The sequence below is a fragment of the Antechinus flavipes genome, chromosome 1 (assembly GCF_016432865.1).
Source record: "Antechinus flavipes isolate AdamAnt ecotype Samford, QLD, Australia chromosome 1, AdamAnt_v2, whole genome shotgun sequence".
NCBI classification, from domain to species: Eukaryota; Metazoa; Chordata; class Mammalia; order Dasyuromorphia; family Dasyuridae; genus Antechinus; species Antechinus flavipes.
This window is the reverse complement of record NC_067398.1, coordinates 209,295,416-209,319,645: the sequence shown is the minus strand read 5'-3', so window position 1 is coordinate 209,319,645 and position 24,230 is coordinate 209,295,416. Positions and strand designations below refer to the sequence as shown.

Below are 24,230 nucleotides of genomic sequence, written 5' to 3'. Positions count from 1 at the left end.
AAATACCTTTTTTAATATCCCTGACAAGGCATCATGCAGGCTTTCTTTGAAAACCTCCATTATTGAGGAACCCATTACTTTCTGAGAAAATCTATCCTTCTTTTGGGAAAATTTAATTGTTAGGGACTTTCTACTGGTATCTCTCCTGGCCCCATATTCCTTTAATTTGCCTCTTGGAAACTTATACCCTTTGTTCTCATTTCTGCCTTCAAAGACCCCTAAAGAAAAGTCCTTTTTCTGAAGAAATAAAACACACTAATTTTTTCTGAATGTCAGCCCTTCAAATATGTGAAGACAGTTATTATGCCCCTTCTGAGTCATCTTCTCTCTAGATTAAACTTCCCCTTTATTTCTTTAAAAAATAAAAAAAATTAATATTTATGGGTGATATTTATATCTTCAAAAATTCTTCAAATTTTTAGTGCCATAATATGCTATTAGATGAAATCAGATCCTATGATTGAGGTTGAGAGTTGGATCAATATATCAATATATTGTTGGAAACAATATATTTGTGAAAAAAGTAAAAGTCATAGCAATTTATGTGTAGTGTTTTAAAGTGCTAGGGGACTCTTTGTGCGTGTATGTGTATGTATGGGTGTGTGTGTGTGTGTGTGTGTGTGTGTGTGTGTGTGTGAGAGAGAGAGAGAGAGAGAGAGACAGAGAGAGAGAGAGAGAGAGAGAGAGAGAAAGTTTTATGAAGACTTAATGAAGTAACTAGCATGGTAGGCCCTATTAAAAGGAGACTCTCCCTCCCCATTACTCCCCACTGGGGAGTGTGAACTCAAGTGATTAGATTTGGAACCAAAAAATAGATTCCTATTTTTGAGAGGTGTGGGCTTAAGTATTTATTTTGGGGGAGAATGGAAAATGATTGCAGTTTGAAGAAAAATAACAGAACAATCTGTTTCCTTGCCAACTGTGCTATAGAGCAATTTAAAAATATTAAAGTGCTTTACATATTTCCTAATCACTCAAGTCCTGAAATGATTATGGCTCCCAGCATTCTCCGTGATTCAGACCACTGGAGCCCTTCACATCTTTCAGGAAGAGGTTTAACCTTGAAAGCAGCAGCATGGCTTCAGAAGGTACATCTCACTGCAGCAGGGATAAACAGTTTAATTACAGCAAGGCTCAAACAAGCACCAGGTGTTTCAGAAAAGCATTAATGGGCCAACTCTGAGTCATGGACATTTCAGATTTAGGTCTGCTTGCCTCAAACAATCCACAGAGAAATTTAGATCTTTTAAGCTACATTGGCAGAGGTCTGCAGAATGGCATTACAGATGCTATTTAAACTGGGCATACATTAACACCTTGCCTTGTTATCTCAAAAACAGATTTTGGAAATTTTAGAAATAATAGGAAGAAGACAAAAGTAGCAAAAACCTGGGCTTTTTTGAGGGTAAGTGGGGAGAGATGAGAGAGTTCAGGGCAATGCCCTAATTGTTAATAGAGTTCTTCACAACCTTGTTTGAAATAGAACTCAAGGGATGCATCAAGTTGTTCTTCATTTTTTCCCCCATAGTAGTCTTAGCAATTGAGAAACCTGATAAAGGTTATGTGGTATAATAAAAAGAGAATCAAAGTACTTGGATTCAAATCCTGTCTTTCACAGGTATTATTTGTGGGATCTGGAATTTGTGGGATTTTTTCCTTGGCCAAATTTGTCTTAAATGTAAAAAATGAAGATAGATATTGGACTCAGGTTTCTTCCAGCTTGAGATCTATGAACCTATGACCTATGACAAATGACTCCCTAAGAGATGCAAGGACAGCAGATAGACGACTAGATTTGGAGTCAGGGAACATAAATTCAAATCTGGACTGGCTTTACCACTAAGTGGTATAGTGAATAAAGTGCTAGACATTGAGTCAAAAAAGCCTAAATTCAAATCTAGCTGCAGACATTTACTTGCTGTATGATCAGAACCAGTCACTCTGTCCAATTCAGTTTCCACATCTGTAAAGTGAGGGTAGTAATAGTGCCTACTTCTCAAGGTCATTATGTGGAACAAATGAGACAATATTTATAAAGCACATTGTACCTTTTAAAGTGAAATATAAATGTGTGCAAATTAACAAACAGCTAATTATTGGGTGGCTGATAATTTAATTAATAGTTATTGTTGCACAAGTCACTTAACCTCTTACTTGCTCCAGATTATTTCCACACTTGCAAATTAAGATAGCTGACTAAGGTAATCTCTAAGTTACCTTTTAGCCCTAACTTTATGATCCTAATTGGCTAAATCATCTTAGAGTGTTTTCTCAACCTTCCTTCTAGAAACAGTTATTACCAAGACAATAATAACATTTTATGATGAATACTATTCCTTGTTTAATAATTTATCACATCTATTTCGAAGACAGAAAGCCTGGTATTTTTTTCCCTGAGTTCTGTGTTCACTTTTTTTTTTAATGTGATGGATATATGTTCAGATATCATTACCTGATGACATGAATGAATTATGATCTGCACTGATGGAGGGAATTGTGACATTGATGAAATCACAGGGACACTGGCACACACAAATTTATAAGTGCTACAATTGATGGCCCTGACATATTAAAAGGACAAGAGAAAAGCCTCTGACATGTTGTTGGAAGTTGTACCTTCTACAGATAATTTAAAGAAAGATTCACATAAGAAGAGAAGCCTTTTAGATTCCAATGAGAATCAAGGGAATACATATTTTAAATTTGTTTTCTTAAAAAGCAAAAACTAAAAAAACCCAAATAACCCCGATATATTAAAAAAATCTTACTATAGAAGGATTGTGATGTGTAATGTGTATGAGAGTTATCTCACATTGCTGAAAATCACGGATACATCCAAATGACAACGCACAGAGTATATTCTTATTTATTTCTTATTAGTTTTCGTTGGAAACCTTAGACAGAAGAAATAGAGAATGTTCAGCCTTGCTATATTCTTTTCATGAAGGTAGATTTTATTTAAGACAAGAGGCAAAAGAGTGAGTTATCACACTGTCCATAACTATTACTATTATTACTAATAATACAAGAGGACAACAGAAATAATTCAAAGGCCAAAGGAATGGCTCTCAAGCAAGGACCAGGGAGCTAAAGAGTCATTTGGGAAAGACCAGACTAGAATAACATGATATGATACAGTGACATAAGCCTGAATAAGAATTTTGCGAAAATATGAATTTTATTGTTTGTTTAGTGCTATGGAATCAAAAAAATCTTGTTATTTACCTTCAGCAAGTGGGTCAAGAGTATGAATCATGAGCTGGAAGATGCTGTTCCTCATCAGACTATTATGCAGAGAAGCAGAGCTACCACCTCGTTGGAGCCGTGGTTTAGTCTAAATAGAGAGACAAAAAAGGGATCTAGTCAATAGAGGAAAGGCAGCTGTATTACCATGTATTTTATCTTTATGAGAAAATCATCAATACAATTATAGATTTTGAGGTAAAAGGGATCTTGAAAGTCATTGAGTGCAGTAAAATATAAAAGGGGAAACTGAAAACCAGAGAAAGGAAAGGGAAGGAAGAAAAGGGAATAAGCATTTATATAATGCCTACTATATGCCAGACACTATAGAAAGCCCTTTGAAAAATATTATCTCATTTGATCTTCACAAAACCATGTGAGGTACAGACTGCTATTATCCCCATTTTTACATTGAGGAAACTGAGGCAAACAGAGGTAACGTTTGATTTGCCCAGGATCTCATAGCTAGTGTTTAGATTTAAATCTGGGTCTTCCTGATTCTAGAATCAGTGCTCTATTCAGTAGCTGCCTCTGCAAACAGACTTGCTCATGGCCATCCAGTCAATAAATGACTGAGGTAGGATTTAAATCAAATCTTTCTAACACCAGTTCCAGTAATCTAAACTGCTAAATCCACTAACCACACTTCCTCTAAATTAGTCATTGCTTCTAATTCACTCCTCTGGCTTCTGTCTGGCATATAGTTATAATTAAATAAATGTTTATTGATTGATTGGTTTATTGGACTGGTTGGACACTTATCTCTACCACATATATTCTTGTTCCAAATATTCTCAAAGTGCTTTTCAATACCAAAGTGGAAGGACTTCCCCTTCTATTGGAAACATCAGCCTACGAATGTCAAGCTATAGTGAATTTCTGCTGAATCCTAAACTTTCCTCAAAATTCAGTTCAAGAGCCACTTAATACACGAAAACTTTCCTGATTTGCTAACCTAGTGACTCCTCCTCTCCAAAATTGCCTTGAATTTTTTTGGGGGTACATTTACTCATATTTTTACTTGTTTTCTCCTTTGATTGAATGGAAGTTTCTTAAGGGTAGAGACTGTTTCATTCTTGGTACTTGTACACCCAGGGATCTAAAAACCTGCCTGGCATATATAGTGGACAGTTAATACATAGTTGTTATTTGAACCCCAAGGGAGCATTTTTACATTAAATAGGGTCTAGGGAGCAGTGTATATCACGGAGAGAGCACTGGCTTTGAAACCATAGGCTTTAGGTTCAAAAATTACCTCAAATATTTATTACCTACGCTTTGGTCAACACCTTCCTCACTGAGCCTCAGTTTCCCCATCTATAAAATGAAAAGGTTGGACTTGATGGTCTCTGAGGTCTCTGACATCTTTAACTATCTTATAGCTTTACTAAGTAATATTATTTAACATTTGGACAATAAACATTTGTTAAGTGCCTACTATGTTGGACACTAGGAATAGCAAAAGAGGCAAAAGATAGTTCTTGCCCCTAAGGAGCTTACAATCTAAAGGAGGAGACAAGGCAATTCAGGACCAAAGGAAAATCATCTAGGCTCCAAGAAGAATTAAAGAAATAGCATTCCAAATTCTTTTTCTTTAAAAATAAAAAAATTACAAGTTATTGATTCTTAAATTCTTAATAAAATCTCATCTCCTACCTTTTGGTGCCATTTTGTACCATACAGCAACAATCCCTTTGCCATTGTAGGGATTAATATAATAAATGAGAAAGGAAGGTAGGTAGCTATAGTTACCTAAGGTCAAATTTATACAAACAAAAATCCAAGATAAAGTAGGAACTTACATTTTTATCTGACTTTTGGAAGAGAAAGTTTGATGCAACTATTGTCAGGTGAAAATAAAGCACTTTTTCTAAGCTTCCCCATACTCTACTTTCATGGTGAAACTCTTATGGTGCTTGACTTATATGAAATGTCATACTATCAAATTCCACAGGACATTGAAACACTTTCAATGCAGTGGAATTTTGTATTAATGACTGTATTGCTGGAAACAACATTTTCAGATTTTCTGAGCTAGAGAAGAAAGAAGTTTCTTAGCAAATTATCCAGTGAAAACAAATGTTTTGAACACACAGGACAAAATAGTCACATACATGTATTAGTTTCTACACTGACTCCTTTCTCTTCCAAATTCTTTAGTCATTTATTGTGTCATCTGGTTTTCCTGCATTTTAAAAATAAATGAAGATAGTTGGCAGGTTTGAGGAGAAAAATGGTGAATGGCACCAAAACATAATTATTGTCTATGGCTAAATAAGATAAATGTGAAGAACTTCACTCTCAGTGTCCATAATATAAATATCTTTTTATAAAGAGTTACCTGTCAATTGAATAGGGCCTAAAAGGAGTATTTTTGGTAGAATTTTGTTGAAACCAGATCAACAACAAAATAAGTTAACTACAGAGACATAGGCAGAGCTTTCTTATACAGAATCATTACTTCTAATGCTCTTCAGTATCTATCTATCTATCCTGTTTATATACATATTGCATATAATATAAATATATATATGTGTGTGTAGAAGGAATTTTTTTCTAGTCCCCTTTTACTGTAGAATTTAGTAATGCACACAGAACCATTGGTGATTTCAAAAAGGAAACTTGTTCTGAGTAGAATTCATGCAAGTATCACTGAATAGATTCTATCCAGTAATGTTTCTCTTCTAATGTGACCAATAAAAACTATCTATCCAAAAAATGCTTGCATATCATGAGATGTGGAAAGCAAACCACTTCCTTTTGTATTATATAGAACAGATCCCCACTGCACGCCTGGACTTTTTAGGAAGTATTTTGTTATTTTAATTTCCAAAAAAATTCATGCCAAACAAAAGTGAAGATGACAACTTTTTTTTGAAACCTAGTAGCATGAATAATTTGTCAGTTTGTGTTGGAATGCAATTATCTTTAATTGTAGAGCATCTTACGAAAATCCACTAGCAGATTAAAATTTCTAAATATCCAAGGGTAGGGATAATTTGTCATACCCATCAATTCCTTCTTTCCTCCCACTGTCATTCCCACCCTCAAATCCCCATTCTCTGGAGGAAGACGTGCAGATATAAACACAGGCATTGCTCCCTACCGTTAGAGTTTGTTCGTCCTTGTCCTTGGCAGTAGTAGATGACTACAAAAGAGGAAAAGGCAAAACCAAACAGAGAGACAAGTCAATAGTTTATCCTGTGACACATAGTAACAAGTACTAGTTACAAGAAAAATCGATGTAGTTATTTCTACATCTTTGCTTTTTGATATCAGGAGGACCTGAATTCTAATCTCACTTGACACTTATGAAATGTTAGGCAAGTCACTAATTCATTGATAAGATAGAGAAAATTGTAGCTTTTACTTCACAAGGTTGTTGTGAGAATGAAAAGAAAAGATAATATATATGTAAAGCACTTTGCAAACCTTAAAATATTATACAAAATTTTAGCTACTATTATTAAGAGATACATTTTCAAGGCAAAGAATTAGGAAAATATCTTGATTATAGAGTTCTGTGGGCAAATGGTATATTCTCCATCCTTTTTTTTTTTTTTACCTTTATCAAAGCACTTTTAAAAAAATTATAGCTTTTTATTTACAAGATATATGCATGAGTAATTTTACAGCATTGACAATTGCAAAATCTTTTGTTCCAACTTTTCCCCTCGTTCCTCCCACCCCCTCCCCCAGATGACAAGTAGACCCCAATACATGTTAAATATGTTAAAGTATAAATTAAATACAATATATGTATACATGTCCAAAAAGTTATTTTGCTATACAAAAAGAATCAGATTTTGAAATAGTGTACATATATTCTCCATCTTAACTTGCTGATTCTGGACTGTCATATATCACATTTCTCTGAACTAACATTGAATATCAAAGATTTCCATTACATTGAGCAACACAGTAGGTAGTGTGGTAGTACTGGCTAACATATTGGATGTGGCCTCAGGAAGACCTGAATTCTAATTTTATCTTAAACATTTGCTAACTGTGAGTCCTAAATAATTCACCTTCTATTGATCAGATTCACTTTCCTCATCTGTAAAATCAGAATAATAATAGCATATATCCCAAGGGTTGTTGTGAGGATCAAATGATATGATATAAGCAAAGTGTGTTTACAAACCTGAAAGTGCTATAAGAATGCTACTATTATTATTTCTGTAGTTGATCACTGTTTCTACATATCAGGTTTGTAATGTAATCCTAGGTCATAATGTCCCCAATGAAAAGATTAGAACATAATTGGAGACCCAAATTGAGGGTGGCTTAAGACATTATGTAATTATCTGGATATCATAAATTTGAAGAAATCAACATTTGCATTTCCTTTATACAAATGAATAATATTAACTTGAGGTACTTTTTCATAACATGACATGATTTTAAGTTACATTCAGAGCTTTAGAATTCAGTTTCAGTTGCTCTCTGTACTCAGGATTCTCATGTTAAAAATGGAATTTTCTGCTAAGCAGGAAAAACAGAACACAATAGACTTTGAGTGTGGGCCCTCCTTACCATATGAGAAAATTAACATCAAATAGAAAGGCACTAGAGCCACACTACCAAAAATGGCACATTGGTACGGGGCTTGGCTCCCCACACTAAATTCATTTTCTCTTCTCTCAGGAGTTGTGAAAGTGAAAATGCTGTGACTGATAGGCTGTGTTTGCCATGGAGCAAAGCAAGGTAGGATGCCTTCAACTTTTCTTTTCTTTTCTTTTTTTTTTTTTTTTTTTTTTTTTTTTAAGGATTAGGACCCATTCCATAGGTTTTTGAAGTTGTCCAGCCTAAACTTGTACCTATGGATAAATTAACCCATTTCTTTATTTTTTCTTTAGAAAAAGTGATACCAATCATTTTATTTCCTTCAAAGATTCTGACAAATTGGAATCCAATTGGGGCAATTTTTAAATAATTTGAAGCCTTCTATGACAAAGAAGGCCTTGCAAACTTCTTGAGCACCCCAACAATAGGATAAAAGGGCTTCTAGCAACCAGGATGTGTTAGTATTTTGCTAAACATTTTCTCTATGTTTGAGCTAATTTCCCTTTGGACACTGTGTGTATTAATGGGAATGGATATAACAGATTTTTTGTCTATTTCATACTAACTATTCTGATTGGACAATTTTAGGAAATAAATACTTTTTTTTTTCTAAAAGCTACTTAAGACTGGCTGTTATGATTCTCAAATGATAATCTTGGAACTTAGTATGTCAGTGAGGCTCAAGCTGATGGCATTAGAGAATCATTACTAACTCTGCAGAGGTACCTCTTGAATCCTGAGGGGGAATGTAATGTTGTTTCAGGGCTTGAGACTTATCTATAAGGGTGAAAGTTGGGGATAAGAATAATTAGAATTTAGATAGGCTACATGTGGGTTTTTTCCAGATATTCTGAGAACCACAATATTTTGGTAAAATTACATATAAAAACAAATGTTCCATCACTTTCTTTAACTCTTTAAGTTCAACAATTTTTCTCTTTGATTTACATGAAATGAAGCTGCTAGGTGACATAGTGGCTGGAGAGCTAGACTTAGAGTTAGGAAAATCTGAGTTTAAATCTTGTCTCAGATATGTGCTATCTGTGTAATATTATGAGCTCTTTGAGCCTATGTTTTGTCATCTGTAAAATAAGGATTATAACAGCACCTACCTCAAAGGAGTGTGGTTTTCATAACCTCAAATGATATAATAGGTAGAGAGCTTTGAACCTCAAAACATTATATAAATACTAGTTGTTTTTGTTGTTGTTATTATAAGTACACATGCAAGAAAATAAACTAAATTATGATAAAAAATGTTATGGATGGAAGGAATTTTCATTAGATTCTATACTTTTGCTCTGAAGTCATTGTATGAACCTGTTCTCCATGATCCAAGGCTTTTTTATTGCTTCCCTCCAAACGTGAGCCAAAACCATTCCCTGGGGAAATTATCCAGTGCAGTAAACTCAGCCTTTTGACACACATAGAGATTAACTGTCAGAGCTGCTTTCTCACTTAACAAATTTACACTTTGTGGTTTAAATGGAAGACAAATAATTATTAGCCAGCATTGATATGGTGGTGGCCCAGTTTTGTTCCATAATAGGGTATGAACAAATGGAAAAAAAAAACTTAGAAAGGAAAAGGGTTTTTTTTTTATGTCAAAACATCACCAATAGAATGACTGAGTACAAAAAAATTATCTGAGAAAAAGATGTTTTTTGGGTTTTAAAAGAAGAAGAAACCTTTCTCATTTATTCCCACTCCTTCCTATCTCCAAGCTAGAATTATATCAGAAACAATGAATAGAAAGAAAAAGATCTTGGCAAAGAAAAATCATTGTGACTGTTCAGGGAAATCAGATTTTGTAATATTATTTTAATGTTACTTTTAAAATTAGGGCATGTTTATTTAGGTCATGAGATTCAGCATGTAGACCTTGAAAGCGTACAGTGTCTCACCTATATGTAGCCTCTAAAGAAATATTTGTTTGAATGAGTAATGGAAAAGAATGAAGAGCTGGAAGCGACTTTTGAGATCATGTAATACAATATTTCATATAATTCATTCTCATTTAGCAAATAATGCACAGAGGTCATTTGACCAAGATTACAAAGTAGCATTTGAATCCAGGGTCTATAACTCCAGCAATAATCATGACAATGATTATTATTCATATTTATATGTATTTTAAGTATAAGTACTTCAGGTTTGCTAAGCATTTTGTATATATTATCTCACATGTTATTAAAAAAAACTTCATGATCTTGTGAATTTATAGATGAGGGAACTTAAATTCAGCATAGTTAAGTGACTTGCGTTGGGTGATATAACTTGTAAATGAAGAACAGGAACTGACTCTGTCCAACTCCTATCCACTCCAACACTGATTCCATGTTAACTCCTTTTAGAATTCTCTTTTAAAAAAGTACAGCCTGTAGACAATTTAGTTACAAGTACATAAGAATGAATGCATGATATATGATGGTGATTTCACATTTTAAGGGGCTAAACCATGTTTACTAATATTTAGCAACACTCACCTAATATATTCTTAATTTTGCCTTTCAACCTAACATATGAGTCATGGAAATATACTGTTGATGGCATTATGTATCTAATTTTAAGGGGATTTTAATTACATACAAAATTGTGAAGACTGTAAAGAAATGATATGAATGAAAATGGATAGCCTCCTCTGAACAGACTCTTAGTAAGCCTAATCACTTTAATTTATTTAAGCCTTATAGCTAAGCCACAAGAGCCCAATTAGGGAATCAGTAATTCCTCTGATTGACTCAGTTTTATATATATTTTTTCAAAGTGTGATTAATGAATTTTATCTTATTGTTAGCCAATAAATTTTAGAATAGTCAACTTCTGAAAAATTCAATTAGTGTGAGCTCGATTAATTTTTAGTCAAAGAACTTTTTTCAAAGCTCATAAATTTAAATATAGTTAAATATCATCAACTTGGACTTTGTCTTCATTTGAAAGGTAGTAATTTTAATTGGAACTGAACTCAAGTTTATTTTTATTCTAGCTACAAAAAAGGTTTCTCTAAACTTGTATATAATATAAATATGATTAAAAGAAGAATGTAAGGTTAAAGAACAGGTTTCTAAAGTTTTCTTCCACAAATTAACTGTGTGACCCTGGGTCAGTCATTTTGCTTCCCTTTTTTTTTTCACATCTATAAAGTAACAGTATTAAAACAGAATGATTGCTTAGGTTCCTTATATCATAGAGGTCTTGCTATAGGGCTTTGCATTTGAATCACTTGAAATCTATCTCATTCACTATTACATGTAAGACAACTTATCATACAATAAATATCTATATGCCATCCATGCAGAAAAGGATTTTATATTAGCAATATATGAATATTATTTTCATTTTCAATATTTATTATTTTATTACTTCTATATTTTATTAACATTTAAATATTTTAAGTTATTTTAATGTTTTAAAAAGTAATGTTTAAAAAGGTCCCTCATTATTACTCCTACATGCTTCTAGCTCTAGCTCACCAAGCTTGAGTTGTAGTTTTTGGTGATTTCCTTTCTTGAGTTTAACTCCAAAGTTAACAAGAGGGGCAGCATGCTATAAATCATGTGTTCTCACCCTTGGAAAGGTATATTGGACCCTTTTGGCAGTCTAGTGAAGCATATGAACTGTTTTCAGGGTAATATATTAAATGCATAAAGTAAAACATAAGGGATTGAAAAGAAACCAATTATTTTGAAATAAAGATTTTTTTTTCCACCCAAGTTCACAGATGCCCTTGAAAGCTATCCATATAATCCCTTGGGATTCTATTGATTCCAGGTTAACAATTCCTGTTCCAACCCAATTTCTTTTTCCTCCTTCAAATAGCACTTCCTGCCCAACAACTTTTAGAGACTTATTTTTTTCAATTGTTAACAGACGGGCATAAAACTCATTTCACGAATAGCTCCTTCCCTCCCTCCTCTTTACTTCTTAGCTCAGATTCTTGGCTCATAGTTTACAAAAAAAGTTGGGGCCATTTCCCAGAGCTCCTCCTTCTTCTCTCTTTTCATCTCAAATCATTCAAGTGTCTTCTTTGACACATTTTACATGAAGAAGAGGTCTTTCTGCTTGCCAAATTAACTCTTCTACATGCACAAGTGAACACATTCCATCTAGTTTTAACAAATCATGCCCTCTTCAATTCCTACTTTCTTGCCTATGTCTGCTTCATCCTCAAAAATGCCTTACTTGATCCATCCATCCCAGTAGCTATAATCCTAGATATCTTCTCTTTCTTGAGAATATACATCTTGAGAAGGCCATCTATAATTAATGCCTTTTTTTCTTCCTAGTTTTATGTTTCTTTTCTAATTTTGGCTGCATTGGTTTTGTTTGTACAAAATCTTTTAAATTTAATCAAAACTATCCATTTTGCATTTCATAATGGTGTCTGCTTCTTGTTTGGTCACAAATTCTTCCCTTCTCCAAAGATCTTACAGGTAAACTATTCCTTGCTCTCCTAATTTGCTTATAGTAACACCCTTTCTGCCTAAATCATGTACCCATTTCAAACTTATCTTGATATAGAGTGTGAAATATTGGTCAATGCCTAGTTTCTACTCTACTATTTTCCAGTTTTCCCACTAATTTTTGTCAAATAGTGAATTCTTAGCCCAGAAGATGGAGAGTCATTGGGTTTATTATATAGTAGATTACTATAGTCATTGGCAATTGTTAGGCTTCTTAACTGTAGATCACCATTTGTATTTTATATCTCCTTTCTAGGTTTGCATGACACTACTCTATCTTGGTTCTCCTTTTACTTATCTGACCACTTCTCTACCTCCTTTGTTAGACTGGTCTTGCCAGCTACCTGTGGGCTTTATTATAAGCCTTCTTCTCTTTCCTTTTCATTCTTTCCTTCTCTTTTTTTCTATAATAGAAATTATAGAGAGCCTAGCAATCTCACCAGCTCCTATGGATTAAATTATTGTATTTGTGCTGATGATTCTGAGATTTTATTATTTGGCCCTAATCTCTTTCCTAACCTCTAGACACCTCCCCAATAGCCTATTGGACATCTTGAACTGGTTCTCCTGTAAACATTTTAAACTCAATATAATCCAAATGGAATCCATTATTTTTCTTCCCAAATCCTCTTCATTATCATCCAAGATACCCAGACTTGTGATATATGTCTCATCCTAGATATCTCATTTATTTCTGTTGCCTTGTCTAATTTATTGTCAAGTTCTGTTGGTTTTACTTTTGTAACATCTTTCATATATTTCTACCTCTTTCTTCTAATACTGTACCCCCTTCCCCCCAAAAAAAATTGTACAATAACCGCTCCTTTCTCTGTTCCTGAGGAGATTCTTTTGGTAATATTTGAAGAACAAGGGATAAGCTCACCAAAGAGAATTTGGGATAGAACAGCAACCTTGGTGCCTATGAGTCTGAACATCTTAAAACAGTCTTAATTTGCCACAATTTTTAATCTATGTTCTACCTCACTAGGAGCTGGGATGGATTCCTCAATTCCAGGTCATGCCAAACAAATGCCTTTTCAGTTTTTTCCAGGTTTATTAGACTAGTAGGAATACCAGATATTATATATGTGGATTTCAGAAAACAATTGACAAAAGCTCATTTTATCCTTAAGGAAAAAAAATGGAGGAATGCTGATATAATAGATTAGAAACGGATTGAAAGACTATATCAAAAAATAGTATTAAATGATTATGTGAAAGGAGTCCTTGAGGGGTGTGTTTCAGAGATGAGTGATTGGTCCCACGCTGATTTTCAACAATTTTTCATAAAGTGATAAAATACTTACCAATTGGATGATGTATTTATAAAATTTTCAGGATATCTTTGGGATATCTGGGAGAATGATTAAATATTGAATACTAATTAGGTTTTTAAGAAGACTTCCATGGACTATATCTAATAAAATGAAATTTAATAGAAACAAATGTAAAGTCCTGTCCTTGGATTCAGATAATCAATGGCACAAGCACAGATAGAGGGACACATAGCCAGACAATATTCCAGAGTGCTAGAATTGAATTTGAAGAGTCCAAGTTTAAATATCAGCTTTTTTATTTTTACCTGTGACTATTCACAAATCATATAACTTTTCTGTGCTATAGTTTGTTCCGGAGTAAAATTAGGGAGTTATATGACCTCTGAGATCATCTCTAATTTTAGATCCTATATGAAAAAAAAAAAAAAAAACTGGAGGCAAGTAGGTAGCATAGTAGATAGAGAATTAGACTAACAAAGATAATTGGCCTGAGTTCAAATCCTACCTCAGACATTTATTGTGTGATCCTAGTACTTGGTATCTCTGAACCTTGGGTTCCTTATGTCTAAAATAATTATATCTACTTCACAGTATTGTTCTAAGGATGAAAGAAATAATTGTAAAGCATTTTGAAAATTTTAAAGTGCTATCTTAATACTGAGCATTATTATAATAATATCATTAGCATAATTCACATTTGACTTTCTACCACTACTTTTTTGATCCTAATCACTTTATTAGTAACTGATTATAAATTGTTTTCCATGGTGCATTAAAATTTCTTTAGCTACAGAGGGGAAAGCACAAGCAAGTATTGTTTTATCATCTTTTAGGATTTTTCACTTCATTAGTATCAAAATATAATCTTAGATCTATCAGTTTAACAAAAAAGACAGGAAAATTAAAGGAATATTTGCAAATGGGACAGATATCAATTACAAAACATTTTCCAAACTATTGAGGAATTTGGGCTGTAGTAAATCTGAAAGTTTTTGACCAGCTAGCAAGAAGGCCTAAAAGCTGGGTGAAGGATAAGTGCCTTTTTTTTTTAATCACTTGTTATCCTTTTTGATCTCTCAGGAATTTGATACTGTTAACTGGCTATTACTTCTTGAAAATTTCCCTTGGATTCTGACACTTCTCTCTGTTCTCTGGCTCCTTTTGTAGTGATTGTTTCATTGACTCCTTAATTATGGGCCTTCCCCAAGGTCCCAAATGACCTTGGGTCACTGTACTTTTCCATTTCTTCTGATGAGTTCATCTAAAGCAATGAATTCAGTAAAATCTATCAAGCATCAGGAGGTCATATAGTTTGTGATATAACCACTCCAATGCATGGTTCAGACTTACTAGAGAGAGCTCTTGGGAGTTGAGGAGGCTGAGGAACTGGAAAGCCAGAGCAATTGAGGAACTGAAGGATTTTGGGGGGTTTTTGCAATTCTAAATGTATGATTTTGTGATACTGGATAATGCAAAAAGTAGGGTTTAGGATGGAAGAGAAGGCAGAGACAGTGTATTATTTAAGAGGAAAAAGAATGAACTAGAGGTCCATGGATGATGATAATGAGGATCTAGACTGTAAGAGGTAAACTTTAAAGGAGAGATGGTTGCTTAATGATGATGGCAAGAGGGGAATGAGTCTGGAAATGGAAATAAGGAATATGCTAACTTCTCCTCATGGTCCTGTATATTAAGAGGTGTGAAAAATGAAGTAGTTAGTCATTGGGAAATGCCTGGTTTCAATGAGCACCAGAAAATTGAAGGAATATGGGGAGGGATTTGCAATAAAAGTGATTTTGTTAGTAACAATACAATAGAATATAGAATTTATTTCCACACATTCCTTCCTCTGCATTCCTTTTATCATTAAGCCTGTGTAACCTCTCATACTTAGCTTATAACATTCTACAAAAGCTGGTTTTCTTGCTTCCAATCTGTCCTGCCTATCTCTACTTGGTTTTCCAAGGTTAGAGCAACTAGTTACTATAATGTATTGTAGCTTTTTAATATCATTCTTGAAAGACCTGCCTTATTTTTCTTGTTTTCTTGTCAACTTTTTCCAAAACCATATAATACTATGGAAAAAAAGTAGCTCTGAGTCTCAGAAGTAACTTATGTTAGAATGATGCTAATAATAAACTACAAAGTGGAGCAAGGATAGAGGACCAGGACTGATCCAGGACAAATTGGGCCTTAGATACTTACTAGCTATGTGATCTTGGGAGAGTCACTTAATCCTGTTTGCCTCAGTTTCCTCATCTGTAAAATGAATTGGGGAAGGAAATGACAAATCATCTTTGTCAAGAGAACCCCAAATAGGATCACAAAGAGTTGGACTTGAAAGAAACAACTAAATAACACAAATATTTTGTTTATTTAAATATATAATTTAAATTTTTTATTTAAGTATTTATTTATTTAAATTGTATTTATTTAATTTAAATATTTATTTATTTAAGTATATAAACTACATTTATATACTTCACAAGCTTTGTCTTACAATAATCTTGTGAGGTAAATACTACAGTTATTATTCCCATTTTACAGATGAGGAAACAGATTTTAAAGAATTTACATGACTTATTAAAGTCTTACAGCTAGTAAGTGATAAAGGCAAATATCTGAACACTGTTTTTTACTGACTCCAAAATCAGCACTTTTTCCACTACACCTTGTTGCTTCTTTACATAAAATGGCTATCAGATGTAAAATTCCACCAATGATCAGAAGATTGACATCTTCATATTATTCACATTCATAGATCTCATTTTTGTATCAATAGTATGCTTATTTAAGTGGAGGCTACTATCTTTGGAACAGATGTTTTCCATTGAGAATAGAGTCTGGGAAAATGCAATTATGCTTACTTTCTCCTGTGATCAATAATTGACCAAGGCCAATTGTTGTATTCAGTACTTTAAAAAAAATAGTGAAATCTGCTATTTCCCCACAAATTTTACTTACCATATAATGGAGGTGACCCCATGTTATTGACTGCTATATCAGCAGAGCACATCTTGCCAAATTGGAAAGATTTTGAGAATGGGCCTGCCAACAGACGGCATGTTTTTGTCTAAAGACAAGTCCAACTGAATGTCCTGAGGGTCACCCTCAGCATGAGTGCAGGATAATGAATTTTTCAGCAGCAGTAATTCATAAAGGCCAACTCTTAAAGTAAAGTGGGGTTACAGTCTGCCACGTGGAAAGAGTTCCCATGCTCAGGAAATCAAAGATCCTTGAAGCATTAAAACTATATTTCCCTTAAGTCCATAATGATTGCTAAGAAGTTTTAAAAATTAAATTGAGAAGTATAAAAAGGTATAATTTACTAATATGCTGCTGAATATTGGCTTAATGAGAGGCAGTATCTACCACAATAATATTTAAAAACACAAGTGATTATAGTATCTAGGTGGCACAGTGAACCTATAGCCCGGAAGATCTGAGTTCAAATTCAACCTCAAACACTAGCTGTGTGATTCTTGGTAATCTCTGTTTTTTTCATCTGCAAAAGAGGGATAATAATAGTACCTGCCTCCCAGAATAGTTGTGAGGACAAAATAAGATGGTATTTTTAAAGCATTTTACAGACCTTAAAGAACCATATGAACGTTGTTATTATTATTGTTCTTATTTAGTGTTTTTGAAATATTTACTTTTCAATACAGAAGGAATACAACAAATTATTAACTCAACTAAATTCAGACAGAAATGAGGAATTCTACAAGGAACCATTTATTCTAAAAAACTGACAATGTGATGGTAGATGAAATGGGCCTTGGCAGATACAAGGTAGAGCAGAAGGTAGGAGAATGCATTTTATACACACTGACAAGTTTTCAATTAGTTTAAACTCTACAGGAAAAGAGATTTGAATGTCACTACAGATGGTTCAATTCTACTCAATGGGCAGCAATTGGGCAAAGAGCTGACAGTCTGTTCCGGCAGTAGAGAAGAAGCCCATACAATATTTGTATTCGAAACACTGCATAGTAATGGGGTATACCCGCCTCCAAAGCTATTCACCACTGCAGTTACCCTCACAATTAAGGAAAACAGAGACATGAAGCAGGAGTGATCAGGATAATTGGATGGAATAAGAAGCTTTCTGTCTGGGCACTTTGGGACTGGTGGGTGTATTTGTAAATCTAAGATCAAATACAATTACAGGGCTGGAGACTATGTGGAGAGATTTGGGAATATATCTGGCACATAGCAAGTTTTATATAAATGTTTATTTCCTTGTTCCCTGCCCTCTGCCCCAATTTACTTTCTTGAAGGGCAAAGTTTTTTTTTTCTTTTTTCAGGCCACTAGGGGCATCATTTAATAAATTGGAAAAAGGTTATTTTCTACATGCAGGGGCTGTTTCTTGTGTTTGATTTTTTGTTTTTGTTTTTTGCATTGTAGAATGCAATCTACATTTGGCAGTCTGGTCATGTCTAGTTACCCTTTTTAGAATAAAATAACACAACATAAAATATATAGGATTACAAATGAAACCAATTATATTGAGATAATTGTGTATTTTTTCTCTATCCAAGGACTCTGAAATCTAACCTTTGCAAGTTCATGTAACCAAAATTAAAAAAAAAAGATGGATCTAATTTTAATTCCAAATCCAGATTTCTTGCCAATATATCATGCTTATTCTTTTACTGCCAAATAAAAATTTTAAAACAGAGACATAATTAAAAAGTTATGAACTATTGTGGCAGGCTAAACTCAGAAATGGGAGACTGGGACACCCATGTTTCTATTTCAAGATGAAACAAGGCTTTATTAAGCATCTACTAAGTGCCTGATACTGTGTTAAAAACTTTTCTCACTACAACTCTGTGAGATAGGTGTTATTAGCTATTATTATCCCCATTTTATGGTTGAGGAAACAGACAAAGAGGTTAAAACACAATATCTAAGGCTAGATTTGAACTCTCATCTTCCTGACTTCAGTCCCAGTACTCTGTAGCCTTTATTTTTTAAATTCAAAAAGTCACAGATTTGGAAAGGACTTTAGTCAGATGTCACCATTCCTTACAGTTTTCCAATTGGGAGGCATCCTGGAATAGAGATTAGAGAGCTGATTGAAGGATTAGGAAGGCATGGGTTCAAGTGCACTTCTGGCACATATTGATTGTGTTATCCTAAGAATCACTTTTATCAGTATCCAAAGGCTTATTTAAATTTTTATTAAACAGCATCCCAAGGCTTATTCACATTATTAGAGGGAATTTTCTCACCTGGAGTTGAAACCATAGACCTAGGGGAAAAAACAAGTCAGAAAAACCCAAACTTCCTCAAACCAAAAATCAATATCATCCCAGATGGATGAGAATCTAATCTGCTTATTGCTTCTCTTTTACTAATTTGCCTTTGGCGGTAGCATAGTTATCTGTGGCCAAAGAATTCATCATTTAACTCTCCTAATGAGCATCACCTACTTAGCCAGGCTGGCCTTTAGATAGCAGGCACAGTCTGTCTCCAGAATGGTACATGAAGCTTTTGGCAGAGTGAGAACAGATGGCTGTTTAGATAGTTCAAATCCCCCATCATTATGACATCATTTCTTATTTGTAATGTTTCCTCAACTCTTTTATAGAATTTTCTCCAATGACAATATTAAATCTTTTTTGTCACCTCATCAATGAAAGGCAGATATTTCCCAGAACATTCATGGCTGCTGGATTCTCTCTGCTTCTTAAGTGAGGGGCCGGAACCACGTTGTACCTGAATGTCAGACTGAGGTTTTTGTATTTTAATTGGTAGGCAATGTACGGTAATTGGAATTGTTTTTTTGGTAGAAGTGACACAATCATTAAAATGATTACTTGGCAGCACTTGGAAGATAGCTATTTTGAAGAAGGATTAAATCAAAGTAAGAAGGCTAGTTGGCAGGTTTTTAATAATAATTTTGCCCTGGCAGACATGAAATTTCAAGAAAAGTGATTGCTACAAGATTGAAAAGGATGGAATTTAAATAATAAAACATGGAAGAAGAAATAATTAAGCTGGTTATTTTTTGACTATATGGGGTAAGAGAATAATAATAATGATGATGATAAATAGCATTTATATAGTACTTTCAATGTGGACAGCAAGTAATCAAATCAGTTAATACATTAAGAAATTAACTCAAACTATTCACTGGCAAGTCAAATATTGAAACCCAAAGCTTAAATACTTTGGCTACATAATGAGAAGACAGGAGTCATTGGAAAAAGACTGATTGAAGGCAAAAGGAGAAGAGGATTGACAAGGGATAAGATGGATGGGTAGTATCATGGAAGCAATGAACAATGAACATGAGCTTAGAAAGACTTTTTCTATAGTACAATAGAGGAAAGGAGGACTATGGGGTCATGAAAAATCAGACATGATGAAACAACTGAATAACAACTTATATTATTCTCTCTTAATCCTCACAACCACCCTGGAAGCTATTATTAGCCTCATTTTATAGATGAAAATATTGAGGCCAATAGAGATTTAATGAATTGCCCAAGGTCATATGGCTAATAAATGTCTGAGGACTTGGGTCTTCTTGACTGCAGGCCTACCATTAGATAAAATAAATTTGACTCTGTGCATCTGGTGTTCTAAAAGGATAGAGGTATTATTAAGGAGATAGATAATTTAGAGAAAGTAGCAAATTTAGGGGTGAAGATGATAATTTCGGTTTTGTACATGTTAAGTTGGAGATGCCTGAAGGACACTTAAGTGGGGAAATCCAGCAGATAGTTGGACTAAAATTTGGGCAAGGGATTAGAAATAGAGACCCAGATATTTGAGTCATGTATGTAGAAGCTATAATGGGAGGTATGGAGGCAGATAAGGTCAAGGAAAAAGATGTAGAAAGAGAAGAGGGTGCAATGATAACTTTTGGGATGCACATGTTTAAGAGATAGGACGAGAAGGCATGAAACAAAATGTCTAAAAAGGAGGAGAGAACTATATAAAAGAGATGGGGGAGGGAGAGAGAGGAAGAGGAAGGAAAAGATAGAAGGGAATGAGAGGGAAAGAGAAGGAAAAGAAGGAAGGAAAGAAGGAAGGAAAAGAAAAAGGGAAGGAAGGAGGAGGAGGAAGATGAAGAGAGAAAAGAGATACAGAGAGACAGAGAGGGAACAGTCTCACAGAAGTCTAGGAAATCTAGAGCGTGTGTGTGTAATGGAGTAATGATAGTCAATATAACAAAGGTCAAAGAACATGAGGATAGAAAAAAAGATAATTGGATCTAATTAAAAAAAGGTCATTAGTGACCTTTGAGAGAGCCATTTCAGGAAGTATTCTACTTCCAACATTTCATTAGTAGCATACTTATTTTCTTCAATTTAGAATGAGAGTATAGTTGTTATATCTCTATCTAATCTGTCTGTCTGTCTATCTGTGTTTGTCTATCTATCTATTTATCTATCAACTGTGTTCTCAACCCAAATCCTGTGTGTATGTGTGCATACGTACATATGTTGCAGAGAGTATGTAGCATTAAGTAAGTACCACTAAGCTAGTACAATTTTAATAGATTTGGGATACAAAATGTCATCTGCAGAGAGAGAACTATGGAGACTGAATGCAGATAGAAGCATACTATTTTCACCCTTTTTTTGTTCTTTCATTTTCCTCATTTTTTCAACTTTTTTGTTGTGGTTTTTCTTTCACAACATGAGTAATCTGGAAATATGTTTAAAATGATTATACATATATAACATATATCAGATTTCTTGCTGTGTTGGGGGTAGGGGAGATAAGGAGGAAAAAATTATAACTCAAAATCTTATAAAATGGATGTTGAAACTATATTTATGTGTAATTAGAAAAATAAAATACTATTTAAATTGAAAAATAAAATTTAAAAAGGAAATCTATCCACTAAGAAAACCTGCAAAATAGGAAATAGCCAAGACAGAGCTGAACAGTAAAGATGCTCATTTTATTTTCTTTTTAATATATTTTTTTCTTTTTCAATTATCAAACATTTGTTTTTTTCCCCCTTCTATCTCCCCAAATTAGTGAAAATTAGCAAAGGGAAAAAAAGAAAAAGAGAAGGAAGACATAAATATGGATTTTGTTTCATAGTCGAGCAAAAATAAAATCATCTAAGGCCATGCTCCCCTTCATATTCCTTAAGTTCATGAGCATAAGATTGGTAAGGCCTGAAGAACAGCCATTAATGATAAGTATCTTCCACATTGCTTCACATTTAGCCGACTAACTACCCTACAGTAATTTTCATTAACTCTTGCTCAGCACTCCCTTTTATTCCCCACTGTAGGAATGGCACAACAGAGGCCAATAAGCACACACAATCTTGGTGATGGCTCTTAATCAAGATAATAACCTTCAGCTCTGAGTCATTTCTTAGCTCACCAAGCCAAATCATCCAGGACCTAAGAGCAAACCAAACATTTAAAACAGAATTCATAAGAATGAACTTATAGATAAAAGGAAAACAGCTCTTATTGAAGCAGCATGTTGATAGAATAGTTTGAGTTAGACCTTCATTCAGGAAGATCTCAATTCAAATACAGTCTCACTAGGTATGATCTTGTGCAAGTCACTTAATATTTCCTCTTATGCAAAATGAAGATAACAATAGAATTTCCTTCCTGGTTATTATGAAGTTAAAATATTTGTAAAATACTTTTCAAAACATAAAGCACAGCACATTGTGCTGTTGTTGTGTCATTTTAGGTGTGCCTGACTCTTTATGACACCAATTGGGTTTCCTTGGCAAAGATACTGGAGTGGTTTGCCATTTCCTTCTCCAGCTCATTTTACAGATGAGAAAACTGAGCAAAGTCAGGGTCACATAGCTGGATTTTAAGTTAGGTTTTCTTAACTTTAGGCCTGGTGTTCTATCCATTGTATCCCTTAGCTGCCCCTATATAAACATTGGCTATTGTTAACCTTAGAAACATTCAGATATGCGTTGTCAGATTTATTAATTCTACTTATCATACCCTAGTGGTCAAGCTTTGGCTTTAATATTTGAATGAATTTTGTATTTCCATGCTATAATCTAGATTTATTAGACAATTACTCATTTACACATTGCCTTATTCTTCAAAATAATTTGTAAGTCATTGTTGTGTCACCCATTAGCCAAAGGAGCTGGAATTGTTTGGGGATTTTTTCTTTATATTTGTATTGAGCACCTAGCATAGTGTCTGGTACATATTAGACTGATGCTTATTAAATACTCACTGAGTGAATGACACATTAAAGGAAAAACAAACAAACAAGCAACTTTTCCTGACTGGATGAGTCACAAAACCAAAGTGTCATCACAATAACTTAAGTAGTCAAAGAACATTATATCTTATATGACTTGAATCTTCCTGGAATTGTTCCATAGATCCAATCTCTGTTTTATCCCAAAGCACCTTTTCCACTCTATAAATCCACAGATTTGCCAGGAAGCTTAGTGTGTGGATAAAAACCAGATCCAGTGTGTGTGTATGTATATATATATTATAAAAATTCAACTTCACTTTCACAGATGTCATCTTAATTTAGAGTGGCTGACTGCAGGTTTTTTGCTCATTTGTTAGAGACAGGTCATTCTTTAACAGCAATTCTTTACTTAAGAGAACTGTGTTCCTATTAGAGACCATTTCATCATTCTATCTAATTTTTGGTGGGGTTTTTAATTTATTTTACATTGATCATAGGAGTAGAAGGGACACAAACTATGGTACTTACTATACTATTTAATTTGGGAAGTCAGGGAGGATTTGAGGTCAGGGAGAAAGATAGAAGGTGGTAGAGATTATTTGTTGGGTTGGACAAAGTTACCAGTATTTTTGTGTGAAGATGGAATGGCAAGGAAATTGTTTGACAAAATGGATTGGAACAGGAGAGAGGGGGAGAAAGAGAGGAGAAAACCAGGGAAGTCACTGGTGGCTAATTACTTTATTCCCCTTCATATTCTCAATCTAGGCTAACTGTTATTCTTCTTTACACTGGACACTCATGTTTCATCTCTGAGCTTTTGCACTGGTTGTCCCTCATGCTTGGATTGCTCTTCCTTTTCACATCTGCCTTTTAAAATCCTTAGTTTTTTTTCCCCCCAAAAAGTTTCCTTTAACTTAAAGACTTTCATGATGTTTGTCTCCCCCCACTCCTTTTCTTCCCCCATGCATACCCTCACCTTCCCAGCTATTAAGGAGTCTTTCAAATTGCTTTTTTATTTATCTTGTTTCTATTTTGTACTGTAAAGTCCGGGTTAGCTCCCTGGAGGCCTCAGGATCAGCTAGACTCAGGATAAACAAAAGTCCTTGTACTTTAGGGGAGAAATGAAGGAGATGGACAAAACTGTTTTGTCAACCATCCTTCCTTGATTCTAGAGTCCAGAATCTCCACACTTTTCTCCTCCTTGTCCTGTGGCCAAGTGCAGTTCTCTCAGCCTCTTTCACCCACCTCCTAATCCTTACCAAAATTCTCTTAACTCCAAACATTGAACCAGCATTAACTGTGAGAAGAGCAATTCCAAACATATGCTAACAGAGTCATTGTCCAATAGATAATTAGCCTTAAGTGCTTGGTTGTCTGATTCAAGCATACCTTTTAAGAGTTTCAGCCCTTTACATTGTGCAAGATGCAAATACAACATAATATATGGATTTTTCCCCTCTCTGATAAACTGTAATCTCCTTGAAGTCAGGTACATTTGTTTCACTTTCAACT

General features: G+C 34.1%; 1 protein-coding gene across 2 annotated transcripts in view; it reads right to left on the bottom strand.

The window, feature by feature from the left end:
• The window catches only part of SLC24A2 (solute carrier family 24 member 2), a 283,926-nt gene that overhangs the window by 138,205 nt on the left and 121,491 nt on the right, over positions 1–24,230 (bottom strand). For both annotated transcript variants that reach the window (XM_051995444.1, XM_051995455.1), the window contains exons 3-4: positions 6,350–6,391; positions 3,226–3,334 (exon numbers count right to left, since the gene is read on the bottom strand). In XM_051995444.1, coding sequence (XP_051851404.1) covers positions 3,226–3,334; positions 6,350–6,391 — 151 coding nt within the window. The remainder of the gene's footprint in view (positions 1–3,225; positions 3,335–6,349; positions 6,392–24,230) is intronic.